The sequence below is a fragment of the Peromyscus eremicus genome, chromosome 9 (assembly GCF_949786415.1).
Source record: "Peromyscus eremicus chromosome 9, PerEre_H2_v1, whole genome shotgun sequence".
NCBI lineage: Eukaryota > Metazoa > Chordata > Mammalia > Rodentia > Cricetidae > Peromyscus > Peromyscus eremicus.
Window position 1 is genome coordinate 87,894,773 of NC_081425.1, and position 23,503 is coordinate 87,918,275.

At 48.4% G+C, this 23,503-nt stretch overlaps 1 protein-coding gene across 1 annotated transcript in view; it reads right to left on the reverse strand.

Annotated features, from left to right (window-relative positions):
* Nucleotides 1-23,503, reverse strand: part of Arhgef3 (Rho guanine nucleotide exchange factor 3) — a 285,032-nt gene that overhangs the window by 193,102 nt on the left and 68,427 nt on the right. Inside the window, exon 3 of the mRNA XM_059273978.1 lies at nt 2,312-2,378. Within this exon, the coding sequence (XP_059129961.1) occupies nt 2,312-2,378 (67 nt within the window). The remainder of the gene's footprint in view (nt 1-2,311; nt 2,379-23,503) is intronic.

A 23,503-nucleotide genomic window follows, 5' to 3' on the forward strand; every position in this document is an offset into this window, starting at 1 on the left:
CAGCCTAACAGACCAGAGACTGACTTTGCATTCAGATCTGCATCGCCAGATAACCTCACAAAAGGCAAAGGTCTTCCTCCCGGCACACTGGCCGCTTTCATAGCACACAGAGCAAGTCCTGCTGGGAATGAGATTGTTTCCACTCTCTCGGGTCCCTTCTACCCCACATGTCACTGAGGATCCTCCTCCAGGGCAGAGAGAGAGCCTTTCCCTTTGGTGTATCTTGATGCCAGTTTGTCTGACTTTTCCATGAAACCGAGGGCCGGAAGTAAGAACAACAAATCAAGACAAACACTGCCACTGGCCCAAGCACCAGTTGAAATTTGGTCATTTAGGCCAGTTTAACAAGTTGAGAAAGTCTTACCAAGTTATTGAGTTTGCAACATGGAGGATCAGACCTGGGGACTTGTGCATGATCCTCAAGCGCTCGGCCGGAAGTTTTCTGAAACAGGGTCTATTACTCCTGCCTCTTGCCTCTGCGATTTATAGATGTGGCTCTCTAAAAACCCATTCCAAGAGGGACCAGATAGAGACATCTCAAGATCATAGACAGGGTAATCAACTCAGCTGGCCTGGGGTGGAGGGTTCTCTGAAATGTGGGACTTTGGGTGCCAAAACCAAATCCCTTGGCAATTCGGGGTGGCCTTCTGCCCTATGTGCCTGCCACTCCTGGCTAACAACACTGCTGAAGAGCAGGACACTACTACAGAAGGGATAGATAAGAACACATAGCCCTCAAAAAAAAACTGCCTCATTCACAAGAGATCCCGGTTCTCATAGTCCAAAGACGACAACAGAGTTCAACTTCCAAAGTGTGTCTAGACTGTGTGGGCAACAGAGAGTTTCGGTCAATAATTCTAGGAAACGCTGCAAATTCCAATTCTCCTTATGGAGTGTCCAGACATCAACCCATCACATCTCTGACATGTCCTGCAGTGATGAACATATTTCATATGGCACAGTCAGTGTGTCCCAAATTTATTGCACCCCACAGCTTTTTTAAATCTCTTGATGGTCATGATCATTCACTGAACACAATTTGGAAATGGAGATTTATCCATAAAAACACGAGCAGCAGGTACAAGACCTACTTCAGTCAGTCACACACCTACCTCAGAAGTCAGTACCATTCTCCTTGTACTCGGTGAAAAGTAAAAAGTGCTCTAACCCAACCGAAAATAGTATCACGGGCCAGCAAGACTGCTCGGTGGGTAAAGGCAATGGTTGTCACCTAACCTGATGACCTGTGTTCAATCCCAGGACCTACATGGTGGAAGGAGAGACTGACTCCCACCCACAAGCTGTCCTCAGACCCCCAATGTGCACCCTGGCACGTGCCACACCTACACCCACAAATGGGGAGATGAATAAATAAATATTTAAAACTAGTGCCACGTTCCACAGTTTGAATAAACAACTGAGCTCTATCCGTGGTTTCAAAGTGTAACTAGAACCAGTTGGAACAAATCAGAATAGTATTGACTGAAGACCTGAAGCACAATTCAGTGGGACAGATGTCATTCGTTCCTTCGACAAGCCAAGCATTAGGCCAGGCCTAGAGATACAGCAGTAAACAAAAATAAACGAGGTCTCAGTACACCTTCCACTTGGGGCTTCCAAGTTATTTCAGCAAGGGCCCAGCTGAACACAATAATACGACATGCAGGGCCACCTAGGAGGGTTGTGAGTCAGCTGCGTAACTGTCCAGAGAAGGTTAGGCATCATAGATGAAATGGACGGGCCTGCTTAGGAGTGAGTGCTGGGCAGAGGAACATTATAGGCAATGGCCTGGGGGTGGAATGCTCACAGCAGTCCTTACAGATCCAAAAGTCACCGCTAGAGCCACCTGAGTACCTTGGGTCCTCCAGGGACTGTAACTGTCATCATCACATTCACATCAAGGACGATGACGGCACCAAGAGGAAGAACTCCCTGACCCATCCTAGGCCAGGGAGAGTCTGCTGTTTTGTACTTGAGAACATTTCATGAGTTGCCTTAAACCTCTGGAAAGCAAGCTCCTCTGAAGGCTGGAGCCTCCACATCATCATCACCGGACGGGCAGATTTCGTATTCCCTTTTCCTCAGCTCCAGGAGCACAGCACGACGCTCCCTTGACAGACCTTGACATTTTCACCAGAGTCGCCTACAGCCACATGCTCTGTGTCCAGGGCAGGTGATATCACCCGCGAATGGACACACAGGTGCTATCCCCAGGCAAAGCTTGTTAGGAGAGCAAAGAGCAGCACACCAGGTCCCCACCAAGCAGAGTGTTGTTCCCAGTGGGACAGGGTCACCCAGGACAGACACTTACGCCTCTGAAATTCCAGGCTTTTGGAGAGGGAAACATTGAGAAGTTGTTCTGCCTCGGCCGCTTGGGTCTAGAAGAGAAAAACCAAATGTTACTCCTCAGTGATTCAATGTGCAGAGGAAGTTCTGCCTCCCCAAGAGGAAAGCCGGCTGGACAGACAGGTAGGGGTACGAGGTGGAGGGATCTTTCGGAGACTTCAGTGGCTGCTTTCACCCCAAACCACTGCTTGGCCTCCAAGAGAAAAGTCCCACAGCCCCACAGAGGAGTCAACCTTCCACCTGTGAAAATCAAATCTATAGCAAAACCAGGACGCAACCAAAAGTCAGACCCAATGCCCAGCATCTCTCTTTCTTTCTAACATACAAACAATTCCCAAATGGACACCATCAAATGATGTAATGTTCATGGCTTCGATTCAGACAGGAACTCTCCCTCATTACACACAGGCTGAGGAACCCCAGTATCTCCATGAAGGCCACACACGCTCTAGGTTTTACTTTTTTGTTATATTTAGTTATTGTATGTGGAGGGTGCAGTGTGTCATGGCATGTAATTGGAGGTCAGAGGACAACTTGTGGGAATCAGTTCTCTCTTGCCATATGGGTCTTCAGCGTTGGCAGCGAGTGCCCTCACCCGCTCAGACATCTTACCAGCCCCACCAAACTTTTTTTTTTTAAGTGAAGGTAAAATAAAAATGTTTTCAGGCAGAATAAAAATGTGAATCTGATGAAAAAAACCTTTGCATGACAATAAAGTAAATGAAATTGCATCAACTAGAACACATGAGGGAACTCTTGTCTATAACCGGGAGTCAGCAGAGCAAGCCTGAATATAGATGAAGAGGGCTTTGCCTGAAGTGTTCTCAGCAAGAGGGGGAAATCAGCTACGCAAGTCCCATTTCTGAACCACATATCTACTCCAGCACTCCGGGCTAACAGTTCCCACACCTGCTGGCCCGCTCCACTTCCTCCTGTCCTGGCCCTCCTCTCTCACCTCTGCTCTGAGATTCCCAGCAACACCTACACTGTCTCCTGAACTGTTTAACTCACTAGCTCCTTCTGCTTTCGCTTCCTGTCACGTGTGTGTCTTCAGAGCAGCTCTTCCCAGTTGAGCCTCTCGAAGGAGACCTGCCAAGCTAAGGCCCCTGCCTCCCGAGAGGTATATCATAAACAGGCAGCTTTGGCTAGGGAGTGGGACACGGATGCTGGGGACATCTCTGCTCTCCCTAGTGATGTGACACTCAATAGGTGACTTGTCATCTCTGGTCTCTAGTTCCTCTACCTAAAAGATAGAGTAACAGCTCCCCCCCCCCAGCCCCCAAACACCCGCAAAGAAGAATGGAAGAGTTAGATGAGCTAAAGTGTTATGTCCCTGGTTCCTGACACACAGAAGATGCATGTTAAAAGTGTCCTGTCCAGGGTTAAGCTTGGAGATGCTGGGTCACTGCCGAACCTCACACACAGTAGTAGCTTAATAAACGATGTCCAGTGCTAGCCTCGGCAAACCTGTTCTCAACATCCTCGAAAGATACACACAACAAAAAACAGCACACAGCAGGAGGTCAGCACATGCATACGGGGCTCCCATAGCTGAGCCACGGGGTCTCTGGCCCACAGCCCCAGCCAGCCTGAGGACTCAGCCTCATTAAGCTGCTTCCATTCCCTGGGCCTTCCTCCAGCCTTGTGGACCCTCATGGACACTCTGTGGCTGGAGGGAGTCAACTGGCAGCCAGCCTCTCACTCCAGAACTGTCCACATGGGCAGCACTGGAGGGAACGCAGCCACGGGAGACTGAGCAGAGATGATTGGCCCAGGTCTAGCATGGCCCTTCCCAGGATTCTGAAGAGGGCTGGATCCTGTACAATTCTCTTCTTCCCAGGACCTGGCATAGTCCCTGCCCTGGTCATCAAGAGAAAAAGACCTACAAAGAGCTGTGATGAACTCAGGACACTCCCAAGACGTTGTCCATCATGACACAGGACAAGACTCTTACCCTTCTCCACATTTCTAGAATTCCCATGAGTGGCTGTTGACATTTTCACATGTTGGTCAGCCATGACAAACCTTCCTGGAATGAAGTCAGGCCAACAGAGACAGGCCAGGGGTGAGAGAAAGCATGCTGCAGGATCCAAGACCTGGGGTCAAGAAAAGGTCCACAGGGACCTTGGGTGGACTTCCCTAACTTCCCCCAGTCTTCAGTCTTCAACAGGGAAAAGGCACTTTTAGAAGCCAAGGGATGGCTCTCCCTCCATCCCTCCAACCGTATCCATCTGAACTGCAGCATGCTCTCAGCGTGAAAGGTTTCCTTGCTTCCCCCGGAAATCCACATCCTGAGTTTGCAGGTCACAGCCCGGCGGCGCGGCTTCACGTCCCTCCGGGAAGAACCGTTAGTTTTCTACTCTTTAAGCAAGGAAAGGCAGGCTGCTGTTTTCCTAAAGTTCTGCCTGGGGAGCCCCAGTTCTTTCCTGAGTGTGTGTTTTTCTAGCCAGGACTCCGTGTTCAGACTACCTTCCCATGAGTCCCCTCGAGAGCTACCCCCAGTCTGTGTGGAATAAGACACCAGAGCACACTTCTTGGGAGGAAAACATGGATCTGGTCACGGGCACCTCATCCTCGACGGCACTGGCCTTCACCCTATACACATGGGACTCCTCAGTTGCTCTATTAGAGACCGTTGTTAAGGTTTCCTTTTAACAACATTCGGAGAGTGCTCGCTGTGTGCCAGGTACTGTCCTAAGTGCCTACTAAACATTAACTCATTCTGTCTTCCAGACAGTTTTATGAGGAGCTACAGTTGTTAATCCCTCCTTCACAAATGAAGAAACCAAGGCTTTAACAGGTTAAATGATTTGCCCCAAAGCACAGAGCTAACTGAAGGCAAAGCCGGGATTTGAACTCGGGCAGTTCTCACTCCAAGGTGCACAAAAGAAACACACAATAAAACCACTGCAAAAAGAATAAATGTTGTGAAAATATTACCAAAAGCAATTTACAGATTCACTGCAATCTCCACCCAAATCCCAATGGCATTCTTCACCGAACTAGAAAAACAAAAACCCTGAAGTTCACACAGAAGCACAATGACCTCCAAAAGGTCAACCTTAGCAGACATACGATGGTGCTGGAAGTTTTACAACGTCCAACCTCAAGTTATACTATAGAGCCATCGTGACAAAAGGAGCATGGGGCTGTCACAAAAACAGAACAGTGGACTAGAAGAGCCAGAAATAAACTCACACAGTTACAGAGACATAATCTAAAAATAGATAATATTTATGTACGTATGTATTATGCCTGTGGCATAACAGTAGACATGTGGAGGCCAGAGGGCAGTCTTGGAGTTGGTTCTCTCCCCACTCTCTGTGGGTTGAGGACTGAACTAAGTCCCAGGGCTTTGCAGCAAACCCCTTCACCTGCTGAGCCCCTTTGCTGGCCCCGAGACTTCAAGATAAAAGCACAGGCAAGAACTTCTGAAAAGGACTCTAGTGGCACAGAAAATAATCCCGAGAGCGGCTATTGGGAAGGTTCAGTGGTTAGTCAAGAGCACTTGCTGCCTGGCAGAGGAGCTGGGTTTGGTTCCCAGCACTCCCACGGTGACTCACAACTGCCTGTGACTCCAGTTCTAGGGGATCCAAAACCCTCGTCTGGACCTCTTCTGCACCAGGCACACACATAGTGTGCATACATACATGCAGGCACTCAAGCATACATGTAAAATAAAAACATTTTGAAACACTGAAGAATAGGACTACATAATACTTAAAGTATCAGCAATGGACAATCTCTAAGAGAAGAGACCATCTTCAGAAGGGGCCCTGGCAAGTTCCCACAGAAGTTAACACCCAAGGTACACAATTGAAAGGTAAACATACACACACACACACACACACACACACACGAGTGTGCATGTGCACATGTACACAAACACACACTCATGCACTTACACATACACACATGCATACACACACACACACTTGAGTGTGTATGTGCATGTGTAGACAAATGCACCCACATTCATGCACATACACATACACACACACACACACACACACACACACACACACACACACACAGAGAAAACCAAGGAGGGACTGGGAGATGGCCCAATTTGCAAAGTGCCTGCTGTGTCAGTGTGAGGACCTAAGTTCACAGCACCTGCACCTATGCATGGAAGCATGCTTCTGTAACCCCAGCACTGGGAAGGGGGAGAGGTGGGTGGACACACAAACACACACACATGAACATGCAGGCAATAATGATAACAATAAAAGGTATCAGTCCTACAGATTTCCCCACATCTGCAAATGAAGCTCCACGATAGTGTGTTTCCCGGCAGGCACATGCAGCTCCAGCCACTTCGGGAGCTGAGGCAGTATCGCTTGGGGTCGGTAGCTCACGGCTAGACTGCATAACACAATGACATCGTCATAAAGACTGATGAACTTTTCTGAGTGCACATCACAGTTTATTTAAAGTATAGTTTTTAATTTTTTTTATTTTATTTTATTTTTTTTTTTGGTTTTTCGAGACAGGGTTTCTCTGTGTAGCTTTGCGCCTTTCCTGGAACTCACTTGGTAGCCCAGGTTGGCCTCGAACTCACAGAGATCCACCTGGCTCTGCCTCCCGAGTGCTGGGATTAAAGGCGTGCGCCACCACCGCCCGGCTAATTTTTTTTTTTTAACAGGAGACAGGATCTCAGGTTTGCCTGAAATGCACGCACGTACCCTGCCTTAGCCAGGTCCTGAGAACTGAGGTTACAGACATGTACCACCAGGCCCAGCCATTCCCTTTTTTCCTACCAGGGCTGCAGATGAAGTCAGGGCCTCATGCATTCTAGGCAAGTGTTCCACCCCTGACCTGCATTCCCAGTCCTTAAAAACTTCCATGGCTGATTTTCGGAATATTTTAAAGGAATTTAGAACAAGCAATTCTTAGAAAGGTTTTTTTTCTTTTTAATCGCTCAGCAGTTAAGAGCATTTAAAGACTTAAATTTGTCAGACGGCTCATATCTGCCTGTAACTCCAGCTCCAAGGGGGCTGATGCCCTCATTTGGCCTCTGTGAGCAAGCAAGCAAGCAAGTACAAGTGTGCACACGCACGCTTACACACACACACACCTAACTATAAAAAAATAAATCTTAAAATCACTATGAACTCAAATTATCTTTCTGATCTTTGTATAAAAATAGTAAGAGGGAAAAGGCAAACCTGTCCAACTATATCAAAATCATAAACAAAAAAAAAAAGGAGATATGTTCAAGGCTCTAACTCTGAACATGTTGCTAAGGACCTGAACCCTTTCCTAGCTCCTATGTACCACCTGTAAGGAGTCTTTGTTCTTATTTGGATTTTGTCCAGCGAGGGGGGAGCAGAAGAAAATCTTCATATTTTAATCAATACTATGTTGATCAGCAGCTAATAAATCAGCAGGTAGGTGGCCCGGCCTGTCTAAAACCAAAATCCTAAAACTGAGTTCTTAGAATGGGCGTTTCTAATGAACGCTCTCTTGCTCCAAGCAGCTAAGACACCACAAATTCTCAAATTAGCTAGCATTACGTGAAGTAGTTTATTGACTCTGATAGAGACCCACCGCAGCCTCCAGGGTAATTAGAAGCTCCATAAATGCTATTCTTGGCAGTGACTGGGGCCACACATAAAAACATGTTTATTCCCAAACTGTGAAATACAGGGGTGAAGCCCGGCCTGAGGCAGGCTTGCTAGAGCACACGTAGAGGGGAGGGACGCCACAGGAACCGTGAGGCCATGTAGGCACTGTGGCAAACAGCAGCCCATCCCTGAGGCCTGGTCAACCTCTCAGACAGCCGGAGAGGTGGAGAGGGTATAAAAGGAGAAAAGGTATGAGTTGGAAAATAATAGCATTTTTATGGCATTAATACTATTTGTGTGGTGTGGCCAGAGGTTGACACCAGGACGTCTTCCTCTAACACTTCGGGTTCTAGCACTAACCCTGGAACTCAGGTTAGCTGACCAGGGAGTTCTGGGTACCCACCTATTGCTGCCTCTCCCTCTTCCTGGGGCTACAGGCATACACCACCCACTACTCCCAGCTTTTAGATGGATGCTCATGCTTGCACAGCACAGTCTTTATCCACTGAGCCATCTCCCCAACCCCAGTGATGTTCTTTATATGCTAATCACCTCCCTAGATCTTCACAGGACCCTATGGTGAAGGGTGATAACAGTGGACAGGTAGGTACTGGGGTAAGACTTTGAAATGCCCACGATCAGGCAGCCCCATTTCAGGCATCTGAGCTCGACCAAGTTGCATGAGATTTTTTTTTCCTGGCCACTTAATCTACCAGAATATATTAATCATGTGTCACTCACCAAACATTTCTAACCAAACACAGCCTGTCTGAATGCATCAGGCAAGGCCATTCTCCTGGGCACCTCACCATCTTCCAGTTGGGAGAACAGAGTCAATGCTTGCATCAGGGTTACTACAGTTGCCTCCATGGCAACCTGCCCTTGTCACCCAGGCAGATGCTCCTCCCATCCCCTCTGGGACACAGCTTGATGCAGGGATGCAGTCAGCACTTGCAAGCTCATCCTCACCTGCTCCCCACTGGCCCCCTGCCCCCCCCCCCACTTGCTCACACTTTTATAAGATGGTGAACCGACTGGGAGCTTCCCAGTTCCCTGGCTGTATCTGGTCCAGGCTGACGGGCAGGTGGGGTTCGTGGGAAGACCATATAGAGAAGAGAGATCTGCAGAGAAGGTAGCTGATACCCCCTCCCACGCCCCAGCCTGACCGTGGAAAAGGACCGTGTTCCTGTCAGCAGAGAGAGCACAGATCTGCAAGAGGACAGAGGTCATGACAGCTGAGCACGGGGAGACATGAAGGTTTCAGTGAGGGACCCCAGATCTTGTAGAGTCCCATGAATAGATGTTAAAAAAAAAAAAAAAAAAAAAAAACCACATCTCACTGAATAGCCCAGTCTGCCCTCATATCCAAAGGACCTTCATGCCTAAACCTCTTGGGATTTACAGGCACATCCCTAGTTCAGATAGCCATGTCAAAAACAAAACTATTGCTTTTCCTAGTCAAAAATACCACTAAACAAAACATCTTTTAGCCGGGCGGTGGTGGCGCACGCCTTTAATCCCAGCACTCGGGAGGCAGAGCCAGGCGGATCTCTGTGAGTTCGAGGCCAGCCTGGTCTCCAAAGCGAGTTCCAGGAAAGGCGCAAAGCTACACAGAGAAACCCTGTCTCGAAAAACCAAAAAAAAAAAAAACCATCTTTTAGGATACTAGAGCCACGAATGAGCTTTCAGAAGCCCTTAAGGTCAAAGGAGAAACAATAACATTTTTCTTAAAAATTCTTAAAAAGCTAATCCCACAGTAGCGACTTCTCAGGGTGAAGACTAGCCCCACAGTTACCATGCTACACATCTCCTAACTCATACTCCCTGTTATAAATTCCCTGGATCTGAAACTTTATGATTCATATACATTAATTCTGCAATCATAAGACACTAGTTTTTCGTTTGTTTGTTTGTTTGTTTGTTTGTTTGAAGCTGAAATGTTTTGGTCATATGTAGCTCACAGAAGAAACCCAACCCACTAACTAGCAAACACTGCCCACCTTCCTTAGTAAGCAGTAAAACAGAAATCCAAATAAGCTATTACATTTACTCTCATAGAGGTAATAGTGAGGGTGGGCGGTAGGCCTCAGAGTTTTGACTGTATAAACTCTCTTAACATTTCCACATGTCGTCTGGTAGCAATTTAAAGAGCATTTTCCAAAAGCACAAAAATGACCTAGAGGCTTAACCTTATGATAACCTCTGTGACAACATGATCACAGACATAACAGCAACCCAGATCGTTCCTCCCATGTGACGCTAGAGCAGCGGTTCTCAACCTGTGGGTCGCGACCTCTTGGGTGTCGCCTAAGACTATTGGAAAACATGGATATTTACATTATGATTCATAACAGTAGCAAAATTACAGTTATGAAGTAGCAATGAAAATAATTGTATGCTTGGGGGGTCACCACGACACGAGAACCGTGTTAAAGGGCGGCAGCATTAGGAAGGTTGAGGTCCAGTGTCCTGGCAGATCACAGAAGAGGGAAACACAACCTTGGCAGGCTCTGAGTCCAATCAGCTTCACTGAGGGCTCTTGTCCACTCACAGCCTCGCCCTGGAAATCCAACCCAACCTTTGGCTGGCTGCCTGTGGATGTGTGGTTTTCCTAGCTCTGAGGTTACTCATTCAACCCCTGGCCTTCCACCAGGCAGGTAGATGTTTGTCCCTGAAGACACCTGATGAACAGAAAGAACCAGTAAATCCCAACAGCACAGTCCCCAAGAGTGATTCCCACCATGCCTCCCCATTTAACAGGAGATACAATGGTGTGGGTCTGGTAAGATGAGACCGGGAACATCCAGCATCTTATAAACGTGCTAACATCCACACAGCTGTTTCCCTACATGCTGTGCTGTCTCAATGATAGTACACTAACAAGCACCTTGAGAGGTGAGCCAGGGCAAAGCTTCCTCGGTGAGTTATCTTGGTCTTTGGAGCATGAAATCTGGGGGTCGAGGTGTTCAAGTCCTGTCACCAGACAGTCATGTTAATGAAGCCACACAGCACACCACACAGGCAGGTGTATGCAAGGGCCACAGCCTTGTAGATGTAGCAAAGCCATACCTACTTCTCAGTGCATTCCCAGGTGGTCACCAAAACCAAAAACTAGCTTGTATTTCAGCAGGATCCAGAACCCTGAGCTTTAATTTGGCAATTTAGTAAAATGGTGTCCATTTTCAAGTATTGATACAAAACTTCAAACTGTGTGAGAGCTGGAAGGACACTGGGTGAACAAGGCAGTCTGTACCACCTTCAGAGGCTGGCGTACTAAGCACTGAGAAGAATGATGTGGTTGTGGTGACAGGTTCGGACCCTTGAAGGGGCCGCTCTGTTCAGCTATCCCTGCTCCCTTGGCAGGTGTTGATGGGGTGGTCACCGGCTGCTTCCAACTCAGGTTACGTTGTTTTTTTAATTTAAGACAAATATTGAAGTATTGATGGTAGTAGAATTTTTTTAATCCCTTGCGCATTTTCCAGAACAACTATTAATGTGTTTTTTGAAATTCATTTTCAACTGCCAACTATAACTAAATGGACACACTCCTCCACCCAGACTTTTACAAACTTTGAAATGCCAGGGGCCTATACAGGAAATAATAGTGTTTTGGATCAGCCTGGCTCTTAAGGTGAGCTCAATCTCAAAACACAAGAAGCAGAGGGCAGCTGGCCTTGGGCAGTGGGGCCATCCCTCCAGAGTGCTTGGTGGCCACTTAATGGCTTTTCTTCCCCTGCCCCTGCCCCATTACACACACCTGCTGTTAGCCTGAGGAACATTAGTACACCCTCCAGATCCCCAAAACCCAAACTGTTACACTTACACACACACACACACACACACACACACACACACACGTACAATGTGTGTGTGTGTGTGTGTGTGTGTGTATATATATATATTTTTTTTTTTTTTTTGAGAGAGAGAGAGAAGAGACAGAGAGAGAGGTTGTTAGTTTTTTTTCTCAGCCCTGGCTTGAGAAATCTTCCAAAGGAAAATAAGAAGGCCGAAGAGCTCCTCCAAATGAACACATGGTTTTAAATGAGAGTGGATATGCACTATCATTTATTTACATTTATTTTTATTTATTTAATGTGTATGGGCATTTTGCCTGAATGCATCTAATGGGCACCACACACATGCAATGCCCATGGAGGCCAGAAGAGGGCATGAGATCCACTAGAACTGGAGTTAGACTCCTGTGAGCCACGTGGGAAGGGCAGCAATGCTCTCAACCACTGTGCTCACCTCTCTAGCCCTGGTTTTTGTGTTTGTTTGTTTGTCTGTCTGTCTGTCTGTTTGTTTGTTTGAGACAAGTATCCCATGCTACCCTCAAACTTACTATATACTGCAGCTGCCCTTGAACTTCTGACCTTTTCTTCCACTTCGTCAGGCAAGTACCACCATACCCCACTTAGACATAAGCTTGAGGAAGCGTGGTGAGGCAGCCTGGATAGCACAAGCCATCTGCAAGTGGCTGGCCAGCAGTACCCTTGCATCTGCTGCCCTTTGCTGGGTCCCTGTCACCTTGGCTAGGCATATGAGTGGGCAGCCGAACTCAGAGCCAGCGGCATGGTAAAGACAGAAGAGCAAGCAGGGTTCCGAGGAGGGACACAGTGCCTGGGTCTCCGGTGACCAGCAGCTCTAAGAACAGTCTGAGGACCTCCTGTGTTGAAACCACACTCACCTCGCACACATCTGTTTGCCTGGCATCTCCCACGGGGCTGGCTGGTGTGAGCGGGCCATACACACTCCTGCTCTTGGTCAAGGGAGGTCATGGGGACTTGGTGCTGGGGACGCCACTAGCATGCTGCTGGGCTAGCTAAGGTCCCTGGGAAGGCTTTGTTCGGGGAACAGGATGGAGACGAGCCCCTGAAGTTACTTGTTCCCCCAAGGCAAGCTCAAGGAAGCATCAGCCATCAAGTATCTCAAAATTACATTTGCCTCAGGCTCTGCTAAAGGCAACTTACTAACAGACTGAACCAGGGCCTTTGAGTCTAAAAGGGAAGGACAGACAGGCACCTATCTGCACCTCCACACACGTGTGCTGTGTGTTTCCAGCACCTTCCAAACTCTAGAAACAGGTCAGGAAGTGCGGGTGAAGACCAGCAGACGCCAGCCTGGGCTCTGCACTGCCTTCACATGCAGAGGCTCCCAGTACCCTAAAGCTAAACTCAACCACTTGAGAGAGCCTGCATCCCCAACCCCAACCGCCTAGCTGAGAGGGCGGGCTGCAGCTCCCCGCTCGGAGGCTCTCTCTTCCTTCCTCTGCCCCGGCACCTCTGCCTCGTACACCCCCAGTTCCCCATGCGGGCCAGTCCCGACGTGCTATGGCACCGCAGCTGAGGGACCCTTTCTACCATCCTCTGTGGCAGTGGTTCTCAACCTTCCTGAGGTTGCGATCCTTTAATACAATTCCTCACTTTGTGGTGACCTCCCAACCATAAAACCACTTTTGTTGCTACTTCATAATGTTGCTACTGTCAAGAATCGTAATGTAAATATCTGTGTTTTCCGATGGTCTCAGGCGACCCCTGTGAAAGCGTGGTGACCTTGGCGCTCTGGCTGGTGAACCCCAGATGTTGAAGCCAGCACCAGGACCCAGAGGAGCGAGAGGCGGTAGAGGAAGTGACATCACCCCAGGACCGAGTTTCCCCAGCCTCAGTTTCCACCTCCGTGAAACTGGAGCTAAGCCTAACGTGCTGGCACGTGACATCAGCATTTCTTTTTTCCTCGCTGGAAGCCTGGACTGAAATTTCATTTCATTAATTAATCTATGAGACAGGGTCTTACTCCGTAGCTCAGGATGGCCGTGACCCCTGGTAATCCTGTACATCAGCTCCTAAGTGCTAGGACTGTAGATGTGAAACGGAACATCTAGCTTAATTTGCTTTTTATTTTATTTCTATTTGTCTAGTTAGTTATTTTGGCTTTGTGTTTTGTTTTGTTTCTTAAGAGGCAGGGTCTCGTGTCGCCTAGGCTGACCTCAAACTCACGCTGCAGCCAAGGATGGCTTTAAATCTTTGATCCTCCCGCAGGGCTATGGGTGTGCTCAGACACGCCCACTTTTTATGCAGAGCTGGAGACAGAAGCCAGGGCTGTGGGCATGCTAGGCAAGTGCTCCACCAACTGAGCCACAGCCCAGCCCTTAACTTGCTTTCTAAAATACGCTGCTGCGAGCAGTAAAATTCACTCTTGGGGTGTAAGTATGAGAATGCTGATAGAGCTTGTAGGTACATGCCTGCCACCACAATGGAACCGCCACACTGCCCTCCCAGGAAGCCCCCTCCTCAGTCCAGTTCCTGGCAACTGTTGATGTTCCCTCTTTCTGTAATTGTGATTTTTCCAGAATGTCACATACATGGAATTCCACAGTGCCCAGCCTTCCACATTTGACTGGCTCCCTTCATGCAGCAGAACGCACTCAGATTGGTCCTGGCTGCTGGGTATACCAGAGGTTTACAGGTTGGTCCTGGCTGCTGGGTATACCAGAGGTTCACAGATTGGTCCTGGCTGCTGAGCATACCAGAGGTTCACAGATTGGTCCTGGCTGCTGGGTATACCAGAGGTTCACTATTCTCTACTCGCCTCCGTAAAGCAAACCTTGTCCTTCTGGGGCAGGGTCACAGAAAGTCACAGTAGACCGACTGCCTTCTACTCCCCAGTGACTTAGGCACCAGCTTCTGGAGCCCACTTCTAACTAGGGATAGCAAGATGAAGCAGGAGTTCAAGGCCATCTTCCTGGCTGGTCTGTAATCAGGACCACTGAGACCCTGCAGGCCCCTCCCCACTCAGCCTCCTACGGAGCAGCTCATTTGCAAAATGGCTGTCAACACCCCAGCTCTCCCAGAGGATTTGGAAACCTGGGAAGGGGTCTGGGCCTCGGTGTGTCACTTATAAAGTCTAAGGTCCCCAGGGGTGGAGGCCAAACGGTCCAGCAAACCGTTGGGAACCGCGATTTGTAGCTGAGACCAAAGTGAACTCCAGACTTGGCTAGGTGGCAGAGGCAAGCCTCCATGTGACAGTGTGATCTGGGCCACAGCCTTGGGGTTGACAGTTAGGGAGAGGCCAACAAATGGGCAGAAACGTTGTCAAGAGGAGCTGGGCCAAGGCCAGGCCCCCGACGGGAAGCTCGTGATAAAGACTGAGCCAGGCCTGACTGTTCTGTCTATGGAGAGAACCGACAACCTGGCAGGCGGGCAGTGTCGGGGCGACACATAGGTGGCAGGGGACAGGAAGGACAGCGTAGTAGAGAAGGAGTCGGGGTAGTAGAGAGGCTGCACCCCCAAGAGGATGGTAGAAGAAAACGAAAGGAAAATAAAATGGTAGCGGAAATCATAATCTTAAAGATAACAAATAATGACAGGCACCGAATCCTCAAGGTGACCCAGGTGACGTTGAAGACACTTCAGGTACCTACAGATGTTGTTTTTCTAACTGTCCAGGTTGTGAAACTACCTTCTAAACATCTGTGTTTATATCCCTAGCCTGGTGCTGTTCCCAACCTTGGTCAGAGAAAGTTGTCCCAGTGGAGAGAGCTTACTGCAGAGAGGCATCAGTGTGGAAAGGGCTGAAAATAAGTGGCCGTGAGTCCTGAGCCATGTACGGGACATCTTTATCATCACACACACACACACACACACACACACACACACACACACACACCCCGCCACACCAAAAGCTCAAGGACCAGTGCTGAAGAGAGGGCAGAAAGGACATCAGGGAGGAGCACTGTGAAATGCTATCTTCTGGACATGACGAGGCTGTCACTCTTATGACATGACTGCACTCATGGGACCCTGCACAAGATACAGCCCATCAAAAATTCCAGCAGGGAGAAGGGTGGGGCTCCCAAGACCCCAGCCCTAGCTCGGGAGCTATTGGCGGTTCATTGCTGGGGGAGTGAGAGTCACTTTTCTTTAGGAGCCACTGACAGGTTTCCCATGCCCCCGTGGATGATCCAATACCCAGGTGCTTATGGTAGTGGCAACTGGAACTCAGTGGAATAGATAGATAGATAGATAGATAGATAGATAGATAGATAGATAGATAGATAGATAGATAGATAGAAAAGGAGGACATGAAGTTGGGAGGGACATAAGATGGGGGTCCATGTGGGAGTTGGATAACGGATGTGATTAAGACATACACCAGGTAATTGAGGTTGCAACTCCAGGCACCTTGGTGAGCACCACCGTCCCCCCTGCCCACCATCAGCAGGTAAAGGAGCTGGAGCACAGAGAATAAGAAGTGTGTATCGGAGGGCCAAAGAGCCAAGCCCAGACTCCCCTGACAGACCCAGCGCTCCACTGAGCTGCAGGCAAAGCAAGCTTGATGGAAGAGGAGAACGGGAAGACAGTGTTTGACCCGGGACGTACCTGGCTGCCACGTAGGTATGAGGGAAGGAGCTGGTGGAGAAGGGGCTGCAGATGGTACCCCGGGGCACATCCTTAGCTGAGGGCCACCATCCTGCAGAAGTTTCTCTTCTTCAGCAGCAGAGCTCGTGTGATAGGCAGGAGTAGGCAACGTCATTGAGGGTCTAGATTGTTCCTCACCAGAGGAGAAAGAATGCTTATAGCAAGTATGTCATAGCCTGGGATTTTCCAAGGGCTAGTAAACTTATGCTTATAAGAACCATGGAGTGGACTGGCAAGATGGCTCCATGGGTAAAGGTGTCTGTTGCTATGCCAGACGACCAAGGCTTGATCCCATCTTAGTCAGGGTTTCTATTGCTGCGATGAAACACCATGACCAAAAAGCAAGTTGGGGAGGAAAGGGCTTATTATTGGGCTTACACTTCCACATCACAGTTCATCACCAAAGGAAATCAGGACAGGAACTCAAACAGGGCAGGAATCCGGAGGCAGGAGCTAATGCCGAGGCTATGGGAGGGTGCTACTTACTAGCTTGCTTCATATGGCTTGCACAGCAGCTTTCTTCTAGAACCCAGGACCACCAGCCCAGGGATGGCACTACCCACCTGTGGTGATATTTTATTTGTATGTTAATAAATAAAGTTTGCCTGGAAAGCAGAGGAAATAGCAAGCCATTAACACAACTCAGGCAGGGGTAGCACACGCCCTTAATCCCGATCACTTGGCAGGGAGGGTCTCTGTGTGTTCAAGGATACAACTGGGAACAACCAAGGTGGTGACACACACCCCTAATCCCAGTACCAACCATAGAGACCTGGAGGTCTGTACAGACAGGCAGTGACGAGGAAGTGAGGTAGCGGAACTAAGAGCCAATGAGAGGGCAGAACAGCAAGGAAATAAAGGCGCGGGCAGACAGGAAGTAGCTCTCTTTGGAAGCTATGGTGTGGTTAGTTCTCTAAGGCTTTTCACCTCTATATTTGGCTGTGTTTTTGATTTAATAAGACCGCTTAGAAATTTGGCTACACCTACCATGGGATGCCCCCCCCCCCGCCCGCCCACCCCATTGATCAATAATTGAGAAAATGCTTTACAGCTGGATCTTATGGAAGTATTTCCTCAACTGAGGCTCCTTCATCTCTGAGGACTCTAGCTTGTGTCAAGTTGACACACAAAACCAGCCAGGACAGATCCCCAGGACCCACATGTTAGAAGGGGAGAACTAACTTCTGCAAGTTGTCCCCTGACCTCCATACATGCACTGTGGTCATGCCCGGCCACTCCTCCCCATGAATGTAACTTTTTTTGAAAAGCTTTTTAAGCACCTGAAATAACACCCAGCATGCATGAGACACAATAGATATTACCCATTAAAATCACTGGTAGGACGGCGGTGAGGGCGGGGGGATAATCCACTAGATGGTATTAAAATGTGCCCTTGGGAAGCACAGTGCCCTGAACATCCTAACACTGTTCCAGAACCCCAGGACACATGAATTCTGTAGTTACTGTAACTGCCCTTTACACTTCTGTACTAAAGAGGGGTGGGGGCAGGTCCTGAACAGTAGAGGTATGAGGTTTGGTAGGTCTTCTGGAGCCCTGTGTTAATTAATCATTGTTCGTGTAAGAGCACACACACATCTGACCACACTCCCCTCTGAGCCTTGTGCTCTAAGAAAGAACATTGGAGAATGCACTCCCTTGGAGACTTTTCTGGGCAGACCCGGGCGTTATCATAATAACACAATCACTGCACTTCTAAAGGGAAGAGCCCTCCTGGAGAACACAATGTTCCATTAGAAACAGCTGAAAGTAAATCTTTTCCAGGGCTGAGGGCTGGAGGGAGGAAGGCACCACGAGGACTCGAAGAAAGCCACACTGAACGTGGGTGCACAGTGCCCTCTGGTGGCCAGCATCAGAAAAGCAGTAGAGGAGCCTCGCCCCTCTGCAGGGGCTCAGCGGTCAGTCTCAAACACCATCTTCAGATCCCCAGTGTTCCCGGTCCCATTTTGTGTTGCTGGGGATCAAACCCAGGGCCTTATACATAGTAGGCAGTGTGTATACAGTGGTGCTGAGATACGCCCCAGTCCCTTTCAAGAATTGGAATTGAGAACTGGCAAGACAGATAAGTGGATAAAGACACTTCCTGCCAACCCTGACAACCTGAGGCCCTAGGACATACATGGTAACAAAGAAAGAAGTGATTTTCAAAAGCTGTCCTCTGATCTACACACACACACACACACAATGTGAGTTTTAAAAAATCAAGTAAAAAAAAATAGGAATTGAAAATTCAACGACTTGATTTCCTCACCCAAGAGCTGACAGTAAAGAGTCACATTTGGCTTTGGGGGTTGTGCTGCTGCTGCTCTTGCTGCCATTGTTGTTTTCTGGTACACTTGAATGTCCTCTACAAACCCCACTGTGGATGCTGAAACACCAGCTACCCCAAAGGATGTAGGCCATGGGCTCTCCAAGCATCCACAAGGCCCGGAGTCTCCCATCACCAGCTAAAGAGACTGTCCTCATGACCACTAGACCCCACACTTTACAAACCACATCCAGAGTCCCATCTGCTACTTCCTTCCAGAAAACCCCGGCAGGTCTGGGCCAGGGACGGTGGCACCTTAGTGGCTGAGAAGATGGGACCACTCGGGGTCAGACTCAGTAGATAATCGATCCAGTTTCCTGCGGGAAACTGACTATCAGAACACAGTGTGTTTGTGCCCTGGCCAGTTTCTTCTCCCTGGTGTACCGTCCGAGCTCATCACTCTCCGTGACTCCAGCTGGGTTAACTGGGGGTTGGGGGGACTTATAGCAAAGGATCCAGGGAAGAAAGAGAAAGCTGGGGTGCAAGAGGAGTCCAATGGGCAGAACAGATGGAAAGCGGAATTGGGTGGACTAGGGGGCAGGCTGCAGGCAGCTAAGGAACCAGAGCTGAAGATTGCTGCTGGGTCTAAGGATGTCTTTGGTTATTGTTGGAGAGACACAGTACAGAGTGGAAAGAACCTTTACAGCTGATGGTGCCTTCAAAAAAGCCCCTGGGGCTTTAGTGTTTGCTTAGACCAAGCCCCAGCTTTATAGATAAGGAAACCAGGGCTGAGAGAGGGCTTGTACCTTGCTAAGAGCCCTCAGCTCACTGAATCCCAAGTACATTTGGCTGACTCCACAGTCCTGCTCTGGGATGCCAGGGGGAGGGAGGATGCTGGAAAGAGGACAGCGAGGGGGAGATAACCCCGGAGACCCGCTCACACGACAGAGCAATGTGTAGGCAACGCCAGAAATAACAGCTCCTTTCCTTCCTGCCCTTTGCCCTAACCACTGAGCTCCCCCTCACTCTTAAGCCCCACTTCCTGCTTGATAACCCCATTCCATTGCTGGATTCCCACATGCCCTTCTGCACACATTCAGCCCTGACCCCAAATCCGCCCATGTGATAGCTGTGTCTGCACTTCCTCGGGGAAGGCTTTTCCTGGACTTACACTCTAGCCATCAACACCCATGGGTTCAGCCTTCTCTCCCTCCCCACAAGAAACAGTCCCTGGATCCCACTTTGTGCCAGGTACTATACCGGGCACTCCGGAAATAAGGCCTCTTAGAAAACTACCCAAAGCTAGAAACCAATGCAAAGCTTTAGTCATCTACAGTGTGAACCAGCTTACAGGGAAGGCAACCATGGTGGTTGGCACTGTCAACTTCTAGAATCGCCTGGGAAGAAGGTCTCAATGAGAGTCCTAGATGAGACTAGCCTATGGGTATGCCTGTGGGAGAGTATCTTGATCATGTTCATGGAGATGGGAAGACCTGCACACTGTGGGTGGCACCATTCCCTAGGTGGGGGAATTCTGAGCTACGTAAGAGTGAAGAAATCAAGCTGAGCACCGCACGTATGCCCTAATTCACTGTCCTCTGCTTCTGACTGTGGATATAACATGACCAGTTGCTTCAAGTACCTGCCACCTTGAGTTCCCCCACAGTAATGGCCTGTAGCTTAGAACTGGTAGCCAAATAAATGCGTCTTCGTTTTAAGGTGCCATTGTCGGGGTGTTATCACAGCCACAGGAAACACTAAGACCAACTTTGTTTGACTCATTATTTGCTTTTGGTTTGGCTCCAGACTCTGCACATTCAGGCTATCAGCTTACAAAACATTGACACACAGCAAAATAACTCTTCAGGCATAGTCTCAAAGGTTAGTTTTAATGTCCCATATGACACTCACATGTTTTATATGCAAGTTTGAACTTAATCCAGCCTTCCTTTCTCTGTAGCATCTTCCATGATTATATATGTATGTATGTTTTTATATATGCATACAAACATACATAGGTATTATTTATGTGTTCATGTTCCTTGGCGGTCCTTAAAATAAGATTCTCATCCTCACCCTGTTAATTCTCTTGCTGAGTTAAATAAAAATGTTTACCCAGGTTAAATAAGCCAGACCAAATAAAATGAATCTTCACATGACACCATTGAAACCTAAAGCATGATGGGAAAGGCTTTCCAGGCTGATGTGGCAGCATGTGCGAGCATCCTGTGATAGCGAGTGTGGGATGCTAGAAAGAGGGTTAGGTCACATGTACCCTAGCATCTACAACCAGGGCCTTAACCAACACCTACTGTGCCAACATCATTCCATGATTACGGAGTCAAGTCTCTCCTGTCTGCCCCAGCTACATTCAATAGCTGTGTCTTACCAAACAGAATTGGCCTCATAGGGTAGGAGAACTGTGGATCAGATCATGGGGCTGTAATTCCATGCCAACCTTCTCGAAGTACCAGAAGAGTCAGGTAAAACACAGTTAGCAAAGTAATAGGTCCTGAGAGGGGAGATCCTTTTGAGAATCCACCCACCAGCTGGGGGCAGAGAAGAGAAACACAATCTTAGGCAGCCACACTCAGCATCAGGCCCTGTCCACCCCAGGCCAGCCCCCCACCTGCTGCATGCCCACTCTGCACAGTGTAAACACAAGCAAGTTTGTCAAATGCAACATGACAAGATGGCATTCCACAGGACCATGGCTCTCTACTTAGGGCTGACTTCAGCCCTCATTCTCTGTGTGACTCACCTCAGCCAAGACTGAGCTATTGGGAGCACCTGCTGTGGGGACAGACAGGAGACCCCAGTCAGAGGCAGGCACTTCATTCTGTGATTATGGGTAATTACCTTAATCTTCCTGAGCCTCAGTTCCCTAATGTGGAAATAGAAGCATTCACCCACTAAATGTTCAGATGTCATGAGTAAAAGATCACAGGGTGTTATAAATGTGTGTTTTCTTCACAGATATCAAAAATGCAGCACATGCTTGTCTTTTGAGAAAGTTGAACATGGTGATGTGTGCCTTTAATCCCAGCACTAGACCTCTGTGAGTTCAAGGCCAGCCTGGTCTACATGTAGAGTTCCAGACCAGCCAGGCTAGTGAGACCCTTTCTCAATACCATAAACTAAACAAAGCAAATAGGGCTGGAGAGATGGCTCAGTGGTTAAGAGTCCTGGGTGTTCTCGAAGAGGAGCCAGGTTTGATTCCCAGCATCCACACGGTGGCTCACAACCATCTGTAACTAAAGTTCTAGGGGATCTGACGCCTTCTTTTGACTTTTATGGGCAAACCAGTGGTACACAGACATACATGCAGGCAATACAGTCATACATATAAAATAATATACCTTTTTTATTCTAAAATCTCCCAAGGCAGCCAAACATGGTGACATACTCCTATAATTCAAGTACTTGGGAGGTTAAGGCAGGAGAATTGAGAGTCTGTGGTCAGCCTGAGCTATATAATGAAACCCTGTCTAAATACACACACACACACACACACCCCTAACAAAGCCTATTTTAAGAAAATAACACAACCTTATATGAAACTTGGGCAAAATTCCTACATAAGAGTATAAAGCCAAAGACAAGGAAAGGTGTGGTAAGCAGGCAACACATCACCAGGGACTGTGTTGAGACAAGAGGCACTCACGGTTCTGGCATGGGCGTGGCTTCATGACGGGCGCTGACCAGGACTGTCCCAACCATCAAAAGAGTTACTTACAGCAAACATCTATCGAAACTGACATCGAGCTCTGAAGACTGATGTCTACCTGCTGCACACTGACATCTGTCTGTGGACTCTGAAGTCCATCTACTGAAATTGACGGCTATCAAGCCTCTGCGTTTTATTTGTTCATTCGTTTGTTTGTTTTTAAGAGTCTACTTACGAGGGAACAAGTGTTTCTCTAATTTTCCAGAAAGGGCAAAGAGCTCCAGCAGTCATCTCACCCTCTGCCTCACAGAGGAAGCCACGCCGGTCCCTTATCCTGTGTCTTAATTGTTTCAGGACAGGAGTGCCACAGAGACAGGTAATTTTCTCATTAGATGTATAACAATACACAGGACATTTTTAACACCACCCTCATCCCCAGCCCAGGACCACAGAGGGCAAAAGGAGATGCCCCACAAACAATGGCTGGGGTTGGAGGGGGCAGTTGTCCACTTTCTGTTTTAGGGCTGGGAAAGCTCAGGAGATTGGCTCTTCAGAGCAGTGGCCGATGCTAAAACTTAAGACTAAAAAGCACCAGAAACGGGCAGAATTCGCCTCGACCTGCTTTGTACGCATGGCTTCCCTCCGGCAACTGAATGGATGGCCATTACAACATCAAGCAGCACCTTGCCTATGTGCCATGAATTTTCCAGTCACGAATTCCCACGTTGGTATTCAAGAGTCTGCCACCAGGGGGCAAGAGAGTAAAATTTCACATTATCCCTTCTGTTCCTTGAACTTGATCTCAATTTGACACCCTAATAGAGAGAAACTTAAAAAGAAGCTAAAGGCATGGTTGAACACAAAGGTCTCCTGTTAAAAATTTAATTACAAACCAACATCTCTGAGTCCTCCTTTACTCCAGGCACTAAGAACCCTTGTTTAAAACGGAAACAAGTCATGCAGACCGGCTAACATTAATTTCTATCAATTATTAACCACATCCCACACCTGAGGAGAAGCCGCTCTGCAGATGAGCTGGCAGAGGTAGGGCTCTGGAAGATGAGGGACCAGCCCCTCTCCCATCCTCATCACTCCCCTTGTCCCCCGTTTGCAGACCTACAAATAGGGCTGTATAGATCATCGGCCCCATCTGACTGCAGGGCTCCAGCATCCACAGATTTTCCTTCTCGTACTTGTATACCCACTTTTCTTCAAACCCCCTCCTCCTCAAGGAGCACCC